The sequence below is a fragment of the Apium graveolens genome, chromosome 5 (assembly GCF_009905375.1).
Source record: "Apium graveolens cultivar Ventura chromosome 5, ASM990537v1, whole genome shotgun sequence".
NCBI lineage: Eukaryota > Viridiplantae > Streptophyta > Magnoliopsida > Apiales > Apiaceae > Apium > Apium graveolens.
Window position 1 is genome coordinate 51,195,511 of NC_133651.1, and position 18,756 is coordinate 51,214,266.

At 34.4% G+C, this 18,756-nt stretch overlaps 1 protein-coding gene across 1 annotated transcript; it reads right to left on the reverse strand.

The window, feature by feature from the left end:
* Window positions 1-18: 18 nt before the first annotated feature.
* Window positions 19-6,336, reverse strand: LOC141661480 (high mobility group B protein 9-like). The gene is made up of 6 exons (XM_074468497.1): window positions 6,032-6,336; window positions 4,677-4,752; window positions 1,988-2,165; window positions 1,732-1,857; window positions 875-1,152; window positions 19-510 (listed from the first exon to the last, which is right to left on the reverse strand). Exons 1-6 carry the CDS (start codon window positions 6,250-6,252, stop codon window positions 121-123), a joined length of 1,269 nt encoding a protein of 422 aa, XP_074324598.1. The 5' UTR covers window positions 6,253-6,336; the 3' UTR covers window positions 19-120.
* Between the last annotated feature and the right edge of the window lie 12,420 nt (window positions 6,337-18,756).

Genomic DNA, 18,756 nt, shown 5'->3' on the forward strand with positions numbered 1-18,756 from the left:
ACTGGTTACAAGTATAATTACACAGATCTACAGAATTACATAATATGTAGCATCTACTAACACATATAGTAACCATTTCACTGTCAAAATCACCACTCCAAGAATTCCTTCTCCACCGACTCAGCAAGTGGACCCATCCCCGTTGATCTGAAATGTGGGATAATCTGCTTCTGCTTTCTGCATAACATCAGCAGCTAACTCTTCATGAAATGTAGGATCGTATGATGCGGCTTTCTTCATAATGTCAGCAGCTAACTCTTTATGGGACGTAACAACTTTGTCACTGTCATCATTTGGTAAAGTTATATGGTATGCATCATCTGATAAAGTCGGATGCTGATCACTGTCAGTTTGCAAAGAAGGTAATGCAACCTTATTTACATTAGTTAAGTTTGTACTAGCTGTAGCTGACACGCTATGAGTTACTGCTATCTGATCCTGCGCAATCATGAACTCAGCCATCTGTCGTGTATATCTTTCCTTGTCTCTTTTACTTGCCTCGATGTATGGCTGCAATACATATGTAGTAACTTGCAGATTAAACAATTAAATGGGCCAAAGAAATTTTCCAAATATATATTCAGCAAATGAATGGCTCTCTTAGATTATTTGGTTCAAATTATCGTTTGCGTATGAATTAGCAAAGCACAGAAGGGTAGTATTAATTTTTTACTGTTTTTCTAATACTCCATTCATTTAAAATAAGTGTCGCTTTGACTTTCTGCACGTTATATTTCTATTCAATAAAAAAATTGTAAAAAATAATGTGTGGAAGTCACTTTTTTTAGACCTTAAAATAAGTGCCGAAAGTCAAAGCAACACTTATTTTTAAATGGAGTGAGTATCACATTATTACTAGAAAAGTAAAGTATACCTGTCGATCATGCTCCGAGAGCCGCTTCCATGCATCATTTGCCATGATTTTTATTTGTCCTGGTGAACCCTTTCCATGTATCATCTTTAATCTTTCACATTCCATCCTGAGAAAGATCATATATGCCGTTCTAAGTCCCAGTGGAGCATTTGGGTGTTGCTTCATTTCCTTCAAAGATGACTTTTTAGTTTCCTTGGCTTTTGATGGCGTTTTCAGGACTAAATTTGTCTCTTCTGGTGGCATTTTCAACGACGGGTTCTTCTCCATTGAATTGATCACTGCTTGAATTCTTATACAACATTAAAAGAACTACTGGAGTGTTCAATTTACACTTAATTACATGTAGTTTTAATAGTTAAGATATGATGTCAACTCTGCTTTGTAACCTTGGTTTAAATTATTGTTTTCAAATGACCACTAGTGCATGCAAATTTAATTGGAACTCAATCACGTACACCACAACTAGTACCTAGGAGTGTAATGAATTTAAACCGCATATCTAAACAAGTACAACAAGAATTTAGAGTCTTTTCCTAAGGGTAGCACAATCCATGTCTATTAATTTTCCGCAACAGAACAATTAATAATTCAGCGGAAAAATTGGCATGTTTTAGAAGATAAAGATTATAGATGCGTACAGTAATTAAAATTACTCGCCTCGACTAAATGATTTCATACTAAATGTCGAACTTGTTTACTGTAAGTTACGGATCATAAAGTAAGTATTACTGCATATTAGTCAGAGTACATTGCGACTCAAATTTGTTGTACTGTTTCAAATCACTGTAAAATGCAGTCCTGCAGCTTACCATACCAAATATATGTTTTAGTTAATTCACTAAACAAGAATGACAGACCTGTAGGCAACTGGAAAGAGCTTTGCAGGGAAACCCTTTTTTCTACCAGACTATCATCATCATTTACATCATGCTTTTGCTTCTTTGTTGGTGTGCCTAAGCTTTCATTGGTACAAGAAGACCGACCTGCACAAATAAATGAATAATTGTTTAATTAAGAGTAAGCATAGTAAAAATATTCCAACCTAAAGATAAATTAATAAAAATATGCAGGGGAAAAACAGATAGAACGGTCATTGTAAATAATGAAACAAACCTGTTGGAGCAGCTTTGAATGGTTGAGCTTCTTTGACTTTAGTACGATAGTAGTATGTCTGCTCAAACTGATGAAGGAGATTTGCGTAAAGCATTTGAATTGAATTTAGTGGTATTATAACACCGCTTTCTGCATTTAAGGAAGATGCAACTTCATGCCATTTCCCGTCTTTAGTTACCTGAAACAGTGTGAAAGGATGACCGTCAAATTAAGAAAATATTACTAAAACGTTACATGTCAAATATCCATTAAAATTTAATTTTGCAGAAGTAATTCAATAAAATGGAACCAGAGAATAGCAGCCACTTATCCTCTACGAGACTATGACGAAGATATATGATATTTTTTCTGAAAGCCACAAAGATAATTGATATCAGGTACATGCTTGTTCCGAATTATAGCAATAGAGAATTCAAACAAAGTCGAACTAACACTCATATTATTGAAATTTCAGAAATAGTCGAACATGGATGCTACTATCCTTTGTGTTGATTATATATATATATACATAAAAAGCACAGTTTTTTCCATATATAAGAGGGAGAGAGATTTCATTAAAATCTGGCTAACAACAGTGCTGCATATATCGACCAAAGGAATAATTCTTGGGAATGGGCAGCGATCTAGACAGTTGGAAATTTCTTTAGCATATAAATCAACAATCTCAAACACTGGATTGTAATAAAAGAAAGAAGTGTATATGTAAGTATATAAGCTAACAAAGTTCTATACAAATGCTACGTAAGTATAAAGGATGCATTATGGAACACATGCAAATCTATAATTAAAAAATTGTCAAAGAAAGAACCCCAATGCATGTAATTATGTCAAAGAAGTTCTACAAAAGAGCTGATTAAAATTTCCAAGGTCTTGTCAATAACTATGAAATTTAGTTGGTTTGTCCCATATTATTTTGATGTATAATCTACCGAAGGATTATATTACTTACATTATGATATTATAGGATGATAATTATTAAAATTTCTGCATTACTGCCCTATTTCATCATAAGGGCGATCAAAGAAGTTGGCAGAGTTGTACAATTAAATGCAGTACTATTACTGTAAACTGCCGACTCAATTGAATCTTTCTTGAATCTTTCATAGACGATAACTTATAAGTCCAAGGAAAAAAAGTAGAACCTCTACTTTAAACTAAACAGTACCTTATAACTTATAAGTTCAAGGAAAAAAATGTAGAACCTTTTACTTGAAACTAAACATTACCAAAAACAAGTTCCCTGACCAGTACATCTCTCTTCTCACATCAATCTGATAGCTTTTCCAATTTTTTTGAATTTAACAAGTAACCAATGTTATGTTTCAAATTACTACGGGCAGTCGAAATAATATAAACCAGCTTAAAGTAGCATTAAAATTTGAAAATATTGATGCTCACAAATAGAAATGAGATGAGAGGAACCTTTAAGGTACCATTGCTTTTAACTGTTTGCCGGGGTCAAATATACAGGGACTAGCACCCCTGCTTCGCTGATTGGCAATTTTCTTCCCCTATATCAGGGTTGTTATCTCTAGTTACAAAAGACTCTCTAATTCATACCTGCCGCTTTAACGTCTCTGCTTTCTTATCATCTCCATAAGCTTACCTTTCTTCATTTTACACCAAGTTCATTTGAACATGACATTAAAATTTCTCGGACATAATTTCTTGGTCATTTAAACCTCTATTTCTAACATTTTTACATGTATTATTTAAAAAAAATTAATTATCTATTAAGTCTTAATTGAATTCTTTTTTAAGACCCGTGCTTTTGAACAAATCCGTAGATCAAGGCATCAAAAGAAGCCCTAGAGGAATAAATGTCCATTCAATCCTCAATTTTTGTTGTAGTTCACAATCCTAGATATGCATATCCATTTACGCTACCAATTCGATATATTTTGTAACCATTTCAGAATTTCAGTAACAATGGCTTAGTTTCTTTTAATATGCTAAATACTTATGCAGCTAGAATTATCCGCCTAAAAAGTACTGGTATATCAAGGTACGGTGCCCTATATGCTCATTTACTAAAGAGAATATAGTTTTACAACAAAAAAAATCAAGTGGAAGCTCTGATAAATAAGGCCTGTGGAAAAGAAAAAAAAAGGAAGTTGTTTCAATTAACAGGCTTTAAAAGTTCACAAAATAGATTCAGTGTCTCTAACAGAGGCACCCCCAAACATTGCCAATAAAAATAATATTTTTTTTAAGCATGACAAATGTAGCAACTTTGAGCTTCAAAAGTTAGCAGTTAGCACCTAGCACCCCCTGTATAAGGTGCCAAAATGGTCCATGCATCAACTAATTACTTATCCTTTTAAATTTATATTACATAAATAAAAAATTAGTAATAATAAAAGAAGCATGAGTGAAATAAACATTTAGTATGTTTTTGCCATTTTGAGGGTTCAAAAGTTATGAACTCCTTTTGTTTTTGCTAATTAAATTGTTAACTTCTCTTGGCAGTTGGCACCCATTGGGCACCTGAACATTCCGGTAGGATGGCACCCAAAAGTGTCAAGCCACATAAATGCTCGCACCTTTCTTGGCAGCCCTATTGGAGATGCCCCTAGCAGACAGCTAAATAGCGAGAACATAACAACATTACCAAATTTAGACTACAAACAAGCTTAGTGAAAAAGGGAGACGGAGAACATTATGTACTATATATAAAGATCAGTCGTACCTGAGAGTATCCTCCTCTTTCAGTCACTTCTTTATAGAAATGATACAGGTTGACTCTCGCCTTCCGGAAATTGAAGCTGTCATTTTTTAATTAACATCAAACTACAAACAAATGATTAAATATGCGCCTGTGCAACCATTAAATAAAGACAGAGCCGTCAAGTAGAGGTGGCCAAACGATCGGGCCAAGCGTGCCGGGCCGAATTTTTGGCGGGCCGGTTAAGTCACCATTAAACTCGTGAACGGCCCGTTAAGAACAACGGTCCGTGCCGAACCGGGCCGAACAATGAAAATAGTAAATCGTTAATGGCCCGCGAATTAAACGAATTATACGGTTCATGGATAAGACGTGAAGAAAGAGTTCCGTTCCGAATTATTCGCGGTTTAACTCGCAAATTGGCGCATAAACTGGTTACTTTTTCCGGTTCTTCTACGGATATATATTATTTATTATTTATTTGTATTGTACTTACTTACCTTACTGTGACACACAGTCTGACACATGGAGCACATGGATTAGCAGGTTGCCAAATTTTGAAAATTTCTTTGTATACGTGGCATATAATAATCTTGATACCATAGTTGAAGATCTAGTAATTGCAATTCATTACGGCATTTAACTCATAGTTAAACGAAGTTGTAGGCGAATTATTCGGCACGTGGCGTGTCAAGCCGACTAAAGCAAACACACCAATTCTTATACTGTCCTGGCGGGCCAGTTCCGGGCCGGTTCCGGTTTCAGAATTTCCTCTTCGTATTCGGTTTGTTATCCTACACGGGTTGTGCCGAATAATGACCCGGCACGAGACGATCCGAGTTAGACGATTTTTTGGCGAGCCGAATTGCGATCGTGCCGAGCTAAACCGTTCGTTTGGCCAGCTCTACCGTCAAGCAATACAAATGATGGCCACTTTAACCATCTCATTTTATTTGTCCAGAGAGTGATGTTTTACAATTCCCATATTGCCTACAGGAAGAATCATGCAGTCCCAACTAAGCTGAGGTTTATTTAGTTGTGCTCACACAACAAAAAATATTAAAAATTAAAAAGAAAAATCGAAAACAAAGAAAGGAGGAACAAGAAGAAATCTATCTTCTCCTCGCAAGGTGTAGCCGTATGTATATCATTCATTTTCGTTTTCTATGTAGAAAAAAGTCTACTTTAGTTTTAATTATAGAAAAGGGTTTCCCAATCTGCAACAATCTACAAAACTTAAGCCCACTGGACTCTAAAGCAGTAGTAAATAATTTCATCAATCCCCAATATTATGAAGTATGAACTAAAGTAAGCAGCAAGCAAGCATAGTAGAAGTATACACGACTCGAGCAGTGTCGAAATATAAAATTATAACTTACATTAGAGTAAGTCCAGATGAATCATAAAACCTAGTAAGCTTTTCATAGAAGTCATCCTCAGAAGAAAGCTTCACGTTCGTAATCTTGGCCACAACCTTCTCTGTCAACGAGTCATCAACGGGTGCCGGAACATCACATGCAACATCCTTCGTGTCATCACAGCCGTCCATTTGGTTTTCTGCAGCCACTGTCCCTTTATCTTCCTCTTTATTTTCTTGCATTTTGACTATGGAGTCTTGTTCAAACACAATCGGTAGGACAAGAGGGGAGATTTTCGCTTCATTCTTTTCTTAGTGTTTCGAGAGTTCCCCATATGACCAAATTTGCCACGATCTTGGTGGGACCGTTTTGTAGAGCACACGTGTTGTGTATTTGCAGTTTCAATTTTCAAGCAGGTGAGAATAAAAATCTTAAAATCGGATTATCCAAATTTTCAATCCGATATCCGGTTCAAAAAATCCGATAATTAAAATATCTGATTCGAATAATTTGGACTGAATATTTGATCCGGTTTTTTTATATAGATTCAGATTTGGATCCGGATCACAATTTTTCAGAAAACCGGATATCTGGATCCGATTCAGTTTTTACTTTTTATAATAATAAAAAATTATAGGTATAGATACATGATAAATTATATTTACTCTAGATCTTTTTTAAAAGAATATTTAGTGACATTATGACTGTTTTTCTCTGGGACTTTCAAAATTTCAGATTAATATCTGATTGACTCATCGTTCCTTGATTAGTATCATCAACAAATTTGATATAAGTGTGTAATATCAATATTAACAAGTTTACATTGACCGGGCTTGCAAATTTGACATGAGTGATAGTAAAAAATAATAATTTATGTTTAACGAGTATTCTAAAAGCTAGATAATAACAAATTTAATATAAGTATGCAATAAAAAATATGTTTATATTGATTATGTTCGCTAAGTTACAATCGATATTTATATTAAATTAATTTACGTATCACCATTCTTTCCAACTATTAATATGATGACAAAAAAAATATAGGTATAAATACATGATAAATTATATTTACTCTAGATCTTTTTTAAAAGAATATTTAGTGATATTATGACTGTTTCTCTCTAGGACTTTCAAAATTTCAGATTAATATCTAATTGACTCATCGTTCCTTCATTAGTATCATCAACAAATTTGATATAAGTGTGTAATATCAATATTAACAAGTTTACATTGACCGGGCTTGCAAATTTGACATGAGTGATAGTAAAAAATAATAATTTATGTTTAACGAGTATTCTAAAAGCTAGATAATAACAAATTTAATATAAGTGTGCAATAAAAAATATGTTTATATTGATTATGTTCGCTAAGTTACAATCGATATTTATATTAAATTAATTTACGTATCACCATTTTTTTCAACTAATAATATGATGACAAAAAAATTATAGGTATAAATACATGATAAATTATATTTACTCTCGATCTTTTTTAAAAGAATATTTAGTGACATTATGACTGTTTCTCTCTAGGACTTTCAAAATTTCAGATTAATATCTAGTTGACTCATCGTTCCTTCATTAGTATCATCAACAAATTTGATATAAGTGTGTAATATCAATATTAACAAGTTTACATTGACCGGGCTTGCAAATTTGACATGAGTGATAGTAAAAAGTAATAATTTATGTTTAACGAGTATTCTAAAAGCTAGATAATAACAAATTTAATATAAGTGTGCAATAAAAAATATGTTTATATTGATTATGTTCGCTAAGTTACAATCGATATTTATATTAAATTAATTTACGTATCACCATTTTTTCCAACTAATAATATGATGACAAAAGTATAGTTTCATGCATCATTAATTTCACAAATCGAATCTATATTACTTATCCCGTAAATCATAATTTTCCTAAAAAAATGAAAGTTTTAATTGGATCCAGATAATCCGATTTTCGGTCCGGTTTAATAGAATATCCGAATATCTGGATATCCGGTGAAATCGGATCCGGGTACGAAATGTAATTTTAGCAATCCGAAAAACCGAATATTCGGTTTAAATTTTAAAACCAGACCGGATATCCGGTTTTGCTCACCCCTACTTTCAAGTGTGGAAGCTTCAACTAGACCCGACAATTCGTTCGTATAGAATATTTCCGTGTTATGTATTCTCGTATTTCGTGTATTTAATGCAAAATACAAAATCCATATATTTAAGTTTCGTGTACTTTTATTTCGTGTCATTTCTTATCGTGTACGTCATGTTAAATTGAATATTAATATAATTAAATTCAATAAAAATATAAAAATATAAGATTTTTAGGTAAAAAAATATGAAATATATATTTAGGTCATAATTCTATACAATATTATGAAATCATATACTATTCTAAAATAAAAATAAATATGCATATATTTATTATAAATATACATATATTTATTAAGAAAATAATATTTAATTATAACATTTATTTATATCGTATAATTCGTGTCGTGTCGTGTTCTCGGAAAGTAAACATAAAACCGACACTAAATACTGACCGTGTACTTTCATGTTCGTTTTTGCGTTCGTGTACTTTCGTGTCGTGGACCTAAAAAAATACATACACTAAATTTTTGTGTCGTATAAACCGTGTCGTGTCCAAAATTGTCGGGTCTAGCTTCACCCTCATAAAACTCGGTAATCACCTCAGATGGAGCTCAGATTGAATTTCTGAGCATATACTATTTGTGGCGATATTGAACAGTATAACCAGTTCACTAAGATGATTATAATTTTAAGGTTGAATAGAATAAATAAATTTGTATATCATCTTTACGCACATGATTGAGAGTAAAACATGATTGATTATTGTAACAAAATGTTAGTTGTTAGATATATTTGATAATGTCATGGCTAATATGATTTATGTTTAGTTTTCAGATCTTACTTAAACAGGATAAATCAGTACTTACTGGAAGTCAGGACTTAAAGATATCAGTACTTATATTATCAGGAGATAATCATCAGAAGATGGATATCAGAACTTAAGTACTGAAGGACGTTCAGATAAGGACAGCAACTGATTAAAGGAAAGAAGATCGAGATAAACATAAGAAGAGATATGCATGAAGAAGGAGTTATATGAAGAATAGAATACTTGGAAGAAAACATATCTGATTGATATATTTTAGGAAGCAGAATTATATTCCATATCAATTAGCGATTATCTTGTAACTGTGTAGTATATAAACACAGACATAGGGTTTACACTATAAGTGTTATCATATTCGAGAAGATTATTCATTGTAACCCTAACAGCTCTCGTGATATTTGTTCATCACTGAGAGGTAACAGTTCCATACTGTAACAGAGTTTATTGTTTCAATAAAGTTTGTTTTCTGTTACTTGAGATATTAAAGTTTGATTTGATTGTACTTTACACTGTATTCACCCCCTCTACAGTGTGTGTGACCTAACAAGTGGTATCAGAGCCTATCTGTTAACGCACATAAAGTTAAAGATCCAAACACAATCATGTCTGACACAGAAACTCCAACTAAGCCTACCAAAACTGAAGAACCTCCAAAGACACAAATTCAAAGTCGGTATGAAACCATCAGAGTTCCCATACTGAGACCATCTGAATATGCCATATGGAAGGTGAGGATGACCATGTTTCTGGAAGCTACAGATCCAGAATATCTTGATAGAATCAAGGAAGGACCTCACAAACCAACCAAGCTCGCAGTTGCAGTTGCAGGTGAAGCAGCAAAGACTGTACCAAAGGAAAAGAGTGATTATACTGCTGAAGATATCGCATCAATTGCTAAGGATGCTAAGGTACGACACTTACTGCATAGTGCCATTGATAATGTAATGTCAAACAGGGTAATTAACTGCAAGACTGCAAAGGAGATATGGGATGCTCTAGAAACAAGGTGTCAGGGAACTGATACAATTAAGAAGAACAGGAAGACAATACTCACTCAAGAGTATGAATACTTTGACTCAAAGGCTAATGAGTCATTGACTGATTTATATGATAGATTTGTCAAACTCTTGAATGATCTGTCACTGGTTAATAAGGAGTATGATCTTGAAGATTCAAACCTTAAATTCCTGTTAGCTCTTCCTGAATATTGGGATTTGAAGGCAACAACAATAAGAGATAACTACAGTCTTGATGAAACAACTCTTGATAAAATTTATGGAATGCTCAAGACTCATGAACTTGAGATGGAACAAAGAAGCAAGAGGAAAAGAGGAAAGTCAAGGACAGTTGCTCTTAAGGCTGAAGAAGAATCCCCCAAGGCAGCTACCTCAAGGAAAGACAAGGGTAAAGCTCTTTTCACAAAGTCTGATACTGAGTCATCAAGCTCTGAAAGTGATGATGACTCAGATTCTGAAAGCTTGCCTGAGACTGATGCTGATGAGGAGATGATGAAGCTGTGTGCTCTTATGGTGAAAGGGATCACAAAGATTGCATACAAGAAGTTCAGGAAGGTAAAGAAGTTTTCCAGGAAAGGCACAAGTTCTGATAAGAAGAATTTCAGAAGATCTGAGGGCAGAGGAGGAAAGTCTGATAGAGGAGATTATACCAATGTCAAATGCTATAAAGGTGGTGAGAAAGGCCACATATCTCCTGATTGCAAGAAAGTGAAGGGTGACAAAGGCAAGGCTCTTGTCACAAAGAAGAAAAGCTGGACAGACACCTCAGACTCTGAAAGTGAGGAGAACTATGCTTTGATGGCAAATGCTGATAAAGAAAGTGATGAGAGCAGCTCTGAAGCTGCTGGAACAAAGGTACCTCAAACTACTTATGCTTTTCATACTGATGATATTAATGAGTTGAGAAGATATCTTAAAACCATGTTTGTTAGTTATAGAGATCAAACTTTAACATGTGAAAGATTAACTTCTGAAAATCTTGCTTTTAAGAAAAGAAATGATTTCTTAGAAAAAGAGTTAGTTATGTTCCATTAAACTCAGAAGGATAGAGATGATGCTTTTTATGTTAGGGATGAAATGCTAAAAATGAATGAATCTCTAAAAACTGAGTTAGAAAAGGAAAGAGAGATAATCAGGACTTGGACTAACTCTGGCAGAACAACTCAAAATTTGCTAAGTAGTGAAAATTGGAAAGAGGGATTAGGTTATGGAGAAGATAAGAATGATAAAGGAACTGTAGAAATTAAGCCTGTTGTTATGCAAAAGCCAAAGTTAAAACCTGTTAAGTTTTTAACTGTAAAGTCTGATAATGAGAAATCAGAAGTTAAAGAGGGATTAACTTCTAACAAACTAAAACAGGAAAAGACAGCTGAAGTAAACATAGGCTTAATGACTAAGAAGCAGCTTAAGCATAAGCTGAAAGATGTTAAGAATGCAAACAAGGTAAAATCACCTAGGAAAAATAGGAATGGAAATGAAGGTGTGAATAAAAGCAATGATTATAAGCCTGTTCCTGAAGCTCCTAGGAAAACGTGTCATAACTGTGGAAGTTCTAACCATCTGGCTTCCTTTTGCAGGAAGAATAAGAACATAAACTCCTTACCTTCAAAGTCAGGAGTTAAGAGTCAGTCTGCTAGATATAAGCCACAAAATCCTTGTTTTCATTGTGGTAGTTTATGGTATTCCATTTATACTTGTAAGGAATATCATAGTTTGTACTATGATTATTATCAAATAAAACCTTCTTTAAAGAAAGTTTCCATTGTTCCTTCTAGTGTAAATTCTGATACAAAGTCTGATAGTGTAAATTATGATAAGAAAAATGTTAACATAAACTCTGATGCTAAATCCGCTGCAAATGTTAACAAACTTGATAAGGCCAAAGGATCCAAGCAAGTCTGGGTCCTTAAAACTAATCATTAGTGGTATTTGTGATTGCAGGGCAACAGGAAAAATATTCTAGTTCTTGACAGTGGATGTTCAGGACATATGACTGGAAATAAAGCCCTGCTATCAGACTTTGTGGAGAAAGCTGGCCCAAGTGTTTCTTATGGAGATGGTGAAAGGAATATGTCCTAAGTCCAATCATGTATTAGGATTTAGGAATAACTTTTAATGTAATCTGTTTTGATTTCATTAATATTAATAAGATATACGGTCTCTATCTATTTAAGTGTTTAAATAAGATATACCATAGTTTAGAGTAAAGCTTTTTATGGATTATGATGAGATCATAATAGTGAGACCTAAAAGATGATAACTCTAAACTTAAATAGTTCCTGGTCGTAGGATTACTAACTGGTAATTAATAATCCACAGAGATCGGTACATACCATGCTTGCTTCATTATGAAGGATGTCTGTTCTCATAGACATTTGTGTGGTGACACTATAGCTAGTATGTAGGTGCTTATTATAGAATAAGTTCACTGAACATGACTCGCACAGCTGAACAACTGATGGAGTTCACTCACGTGTCAGCAGTTGTTCACATAATGATAGTTGTACAAGTATTCTTAGACTTGAGGTCATCATAGTCATCTTGTGTACACTGAACTATGCTTTGGTTTAGTTCTTAGTCTCGAGGGACAATTATTAGGGCTCTACTGGGTATAGGAATTTGTACACGAAGATAGTGTATGATCAATAAAGGATCTACCCCTTCCAGTGAAGGAAGCGAATGTTCAAGGCTGATCCACTTATGCTAGTTCAGGAATCTCTGGCCAGAATGAATGAAATTAGAAAGGAGTTTCTAATTTGCATAGAACTAAGCATAGTAAATGGTAAGCAAGTGATTGAATTAGATAGGCTTAACACGAGATCCATGCCTTGTATTTAATCGGGACATTGTAGGGTAGAAGGAGTTTATTGTACGGTAACTATTCACTGAATAGGTTCTTGGTATTCTAAGCAGTGAATTCATATTATCCGGATAGTCGCGATATGCTGAGAAGTATCCCTCACGATGTAGAATAAATGTGATTAATTAATTAATCATATTTAATAAATTAGAGAATTTATATAAATAATGATAAAATAGTTTTATTATTATTTATTTCTACTACCGGCTTAATATTGAACCTACAGGGTCACACCATAAAAAGAGAATGATTTTATGGTGGATGAATTAATTAATAATGGCTAATAATTATTTATTTGTGAAATAAATAATTAATTGGCAAATTTAATAATTGATTAAATGAGATTTAATTGATTATAAATTAATTAAGAAAAGTTCTTAATATTATTAATTAAGAATTTAATTTTTGGAAATTAATCAAGAGAGAGAATTATTTCTAAAGTGTTTAGAAAAAGTATTAATAATTAAAAGGTGTTTTAATTATTAATGAGAATAATAAATAGGATAATAATAATATTTATGGGAAAATTTCAGCTGAAAATTTTGCCTATAAATATACTATTATAGACCCTATATTTAATTCGAACCCAAAAACCCAAAAGTTTTAGAAAACCAAATTCTCTCCACCTCCTCCTCCTCCTTAACGTCGTTTTCTAGGTGGATACCGGTGGAGTGCTTCACGTTTGAGGAGCAGCTGCTAAGGATCTTCGATCGTTGCTTTTGGATCGCATATTAAAGGTTAGTAATCGATCCCTACGTTTTTACCACGATTTATATGCTTTTATTTGGATTTTATGTGTGTAAAAGTGTTTTACCATGCCTCCGCTGCGATTAAAATCCAACATTGGTATCAGAGCTTAGGTTGTATGCATATAGATCTGTGGTAAAAATTTCAGAATTTTATGTGCTTGTATGAATTTAATATGATTTTTACAAGTTATATCATGGTTTAATTTTGTCTGATGAGAAATCATTTCTCAGAATAATTTTAAATGTTGATCTGGGTTCTACAAGTGTTGTAGATCGTCTGGGTATTTTTTTCATAATTTTATGATGTATAGATTTTTTATTATGAATTTTTGAAGATCTTGCAATTAAATTCGTAATTAAATACTCAGATATATATATATATATATAAATTGTAAGTATATATATATATATTGCATCTGCTGTACTGCTGTTGCTTGTCTGTCTACTACTGCATGGAAAAAGACACAGAACCAGTCAGGCGGCACGCTGATCGAGTAGATTGTCAGGCGGCGGCTGCTGCAAAAGAAGAAAAAAAAGGGTGTCGCGCATTCCGGGAATGCGTTACACCCTGTGGCGCATTCACGGAATGCGTTACACCTTTGAATGACTTAAAAGGGTTGTAACGCATTACCGGAATGCGTTACAGGGCTTGTAACGCGTTCCTGTAATGCGTTACAGCCCGACTGTTCACATTAAATTTGATTTTCTGGGAGTTTCGTAACTCCGTTTTGGGCGTGCAATATACCGTTGGATTCGTTTTTCCGAGACGGATCTAATGGAGTGATCAATTTTAGTTTATATAAAAGTTTGAACTGTTTATATTTCCGAAAGTGTTTTAAAGCTATTTTTAACTATTTTAATTGCTTTTAAATGCTTCATGTGATACATAGAGATGTATAATGCTTAGACTAATGTGCTAGATGATATAACATGCCTAACTTGATGTTTATTCATGTTTATATATGTGATATATGCTTAGTGTATCATGCGATGATAGATTTAGGTGAACTTAAATGAACATAAGGCGCTTGTTAGACAATCTAGTATAGTGAAATTGTTTCATAACCTTAATAACAATATTATGAATACAATCATGAGATTCTTGTGTTTATGAAACACGTAATTGAATATGAATTTTTGATATGAGAGAAAGGATGATTCTGTCAACAACAGATTTCTATCTGTAAGAAAGGGTTATTAAGTGACGCCTCTTGACAATGCTCCACCCGATCTGGGAATCATCTGATTATTGATTATTGATTTGAAATATTTAATTTAAAAGGAAGAATTTCTTTATAATATGATTATGATTATAACGTAATATAATCCCTCTAAAATTAAATAATATCAAGTAGTAATTGGCCAATGATACAACGGACTTGTGTCGGTCATAGCCTTCCAACATGATAGAAAGTAGTTCTTATTTTTGAATCATTGTCGGTTCATGCTACAGCCGAGGGCTTTGATTTCGAAATAAGAAATACTTGTCTATTACATAGAGATGTGTACATTGAATAAGAATCTAAAGGTCGGTACGTGCCACAGCCGTGGGCCTTTGGGGACTGATTCAACTGTACGGAATGTTGGGTTAGACTTGACTTAGAATATTGAGTTTGTCGTGCCACAGCCGTGACTCAATTATTCAAGAGGCTAAAGTTTGATTAGGGAATAATATTAGATGTAATTGACAAGAGTTGTCTGCCTATTGAACATTACATGGCGTTTCGTGCCACAGCCGGGGTTGTGTAATGGAATGTAGGATCCCTATTCCCACTAGCATTATGAATGCTTAATTTTTCACGTAGGGGGTTGAATAAATTAGATAAACTAGTGGGAGCCACTTATGAATAAAGACCCGATTTATATAGTGTTTTGAAATGAAATCAAATATTTGCTAAGTGTTGTTATGTGTTTATCATTTACAGATTTACTTTGTACGTTATGTCTTCTGCACTATCACTCAGGAGCATACTAGATGCTCACAAATTGACTGGTCCTAATTATGCTGACTGGCTTCGAAACTTGAGAATTGTTCTCAGGATTGAGAAGCTGGAATACGTGATTGACTCACCTAAGCCTACTGAACCTGCTAGTGATGCACATAATGATGAACATGTTGTGTATCGTAAGTGGATATATGATGCAAATGTTGCTCAATACATCATGCTAGCTTCCATGAACATTGAGCTACAGAAGCAACATGAGCATATGGATGCTCACACTATCCTAATGCATCTACAAGAGTTGTATGATGTGGCGGGGAGGACAGCTCGATATGAGATATCGAAGGAGTTGTTCGGTTGTAGGATGTCTGAGGGATCATCTGTGAATGACCATGTACTTAAGATGATCAATTTGATTGAACGTCTTGGAAAACTTGGTTTTGCCATGGATGGGAAGCTGAGCCAAGACTTGGTCTTGCAATCGCTTCCGAGTTCGTTCTCGCAGTTTGTTGTGAACTTTCACATGAATAAGTTGGATGTCAGCCTGCCTGAACTCCACAACATGTTGAAGACTGCGGAATCGAATTTTCCCCCTAAGAAGATTTCTGTTCTTCTAATTGGTGAAGGTTCCAATCCTAAGAAAAGGAAGAGGAACTCTTCCAAGAAGAAGAAAGTAGGTAAAGAAAAGCCGGTTCCACCAAAAGCTGAAGACCCCAAGAGCAAAGTTGTTTGCTTTCACTGTAACAAGGTGGGGCACTGGAAGAGGAACTGCAAGGTTTACCTTACAGAATTGAAGAAGAAGAAGGGTAGTGAGACTACCGCTTCTGATTCAGGTATGTTCATGATAGAAGTGAATATGTCATTAAATCAAATTTCTACTTGGGTATTAGATACCGCCTGTGGTTCTCAAATCTGTAATTTGTTGCAGGGACCAAGGAGAAGTAGGACTCTTGAGGAAGAGGAGGTGATTCTACTGATGGGAAATGGAGCAAGAGTTGCTGCTGAAGATGTAGAATCATTTCATTTACATATGCCTATGGGCAAGACTATTGTTTTAAATAATTGTTATTTTGTTCCCTCGATTGTGAGGAATATTATTCCCATGTTAGACTTGGTTGGATTTTCATTTATTATTGAGAATAATGAATGTTCTATTCTTAGAGATAATATTCTTTATGGACGTGGTGCTTTAAATAATGGTCTGTATATATGTGACATATTATACTTCAGATTGAACAAACTAATAAAAAAAAGGATGATGAAAATCTCACTTTATAGTGGCACAACAGTCTCCATTTAGTAGACATGGAGAGAGGACTGCAAATTTGCTAGGAATGGTACACATAGATGTATGTTGACCAATGTCTACGCAAGCCATGGGTGGATTTTCATACTTCATTACTTTCATAGATGATAGATCTAGATTCAGATATGTGTTTGATGAAACACAAGTCTGAAGCCTTTGAAAAGTTCAAAGAGTATAAGTATGAAGTGGAGAAACAACCAAACATAGTATTATAATTCTTCGATTAGATCGAGGTGGTGAATACTTGAATGGAGAGTTTCTGGATTATCTCAAAGTAAATGGTATAGTCTCCCAGTGGACTCCTCCAGATTGGTATCTGAAAGGAGAAATCAAACTTTGTAAGACATAGTTCGGTCCATGATGAGCTATGCAAATCTTCCAGTATTCCTATGGGGTTATGCATTGGAAACCTCAGCATATTTACTGAATATGGTGCCTTCCAAAATCTGTTCCTCAAACTCCGTATGAGATATGGAAAGAAAGGAAACCGAATCTTAAACACGTTAAGATTTGGGGATGTCCAGCTTATGTCAAGAAAGTTGACCCAGATAAGCTGGAATCTCGATCCGTAAAATGTAGTTTTGTGGGATATCCTAAAGAGACTTTAGGGTATTACTTTTACACCGATCATCGGGTGTTTGTCTCCAGACATGCTACCTTCTTGAAAAAGGAGTTTATCCTTGAAGGAAACAGTGGGAGCAAAATTGAACTCGATGAAGTTCAAGAAGCACAAACTACTACGGATCAAGTGGAAACACCTGTTCTGACTGAACAACCTTTTGTGGAACAACCCATTCGTAGGTGAGGGAGAGTGTCTCGCCAACCTGAGAGGTAATATGGCCTTGTCATTAAGAATGACAATGAGTTGTCGATCATTGATGATGACGACCCTTTGACCTATAATGAGGCTATGAGTAGTGTTGACTCAGAGAAATAGCATAGTGCCATGAAATCCGGAATGGAATCTATGTATACGGTATACGAAAGAATGATTAGAGCAGATGGCCAGGTGGAGACCTTTAAGGCCAGGATTTTGGGAAAAGGATTCAGACAAAGGCAATGGATTGACTTTGATGAAACCTTTTACCTGTAGCCCTGTTAAAATCAGTTCGGATTTTGCTTGCGATTGCTGCTTACTACTACTATGAGATCTGGCAAATGGCCAGATGGTTTTCTTTCCAAGGGAAATGAAAACCTAGTGTGTAAGCTACTGTGAACCATATGTGGTTTAAAGTAAGCTTCTCGAAAGATAGAACATTCATTTTGATGAGACAATCAAAGAGTTTGATTTTATCAAAAAACGTAGATGAACCATGCGTCTACAAAAGGGTTAGTGGGAGCGCGGTAACATTTCTTGTATTGTATTGAAATAGAGTTGACACACATAACAACATAGCAGACCCACTCACAAAGCTACTTTCTGAAAGTCACCTTGATCGTTATAAAGACTAGATGGGTATTAGATACCAGAGTGATTGGCTTTAGTACAAGTGGGAGATTGAAAGGAATATGTCCTAAGTCCAATCATGTATTAGGATTTAGGAATAACTTTTTATGTAATCTATTTTGATTTCATTGATATTAATAAAAGACTTGTTTTGTTTTTATTACGGGCTCTATCTATTTAAGTGTTTAAATAAGATATACCATAGTTTAGAGTAAAGCTTTTTATGGATTATGATGAGATCATAATAATGAGACCTAAAAGATGATAACTCTAAACTTAAATAGTTCCTGGTCGTAGGATTACTAATTGGTAATTAATAATCCGCAGAGATCGGTACATACTATGCTTGCTTCATTATGAAGGATGTCTGTTCTCATAGACATTTGTGTGGTGACACTATAGCTAGTATGTAGGTGCTTATTATAGAATAAGTTCACTGAACATGACTCGCACAGCTGAACAACTGATGGAGTTCACTCACGTGTCAGCAGTTGTTCACATAGG

Bases quoted from the DNA above. Each gene is read 5' to 3' on its own strand.
- LOC141661480 (XM_074468497.1), bottom strand. From the start codon at position 6,252: ATGCAAGAAAATAAAGAGGAAGATAAAGGGACAGTGGCTGCAGAAAAC. The intron at 1,858-1,987 runs GTTTGTTTCATT...TTATTTGTGCAG, and splicing joins ATTCAAAGCTGCTCCAACAG to GTCGGTCTTCTTGTACCAAT. The intron at 511-874 runs GTATACTTTACT...TATGTATTGCAG, and splicing joins TCTCGGAGCATGATCGACAG to CCATACATCGAGGCAAGTAA.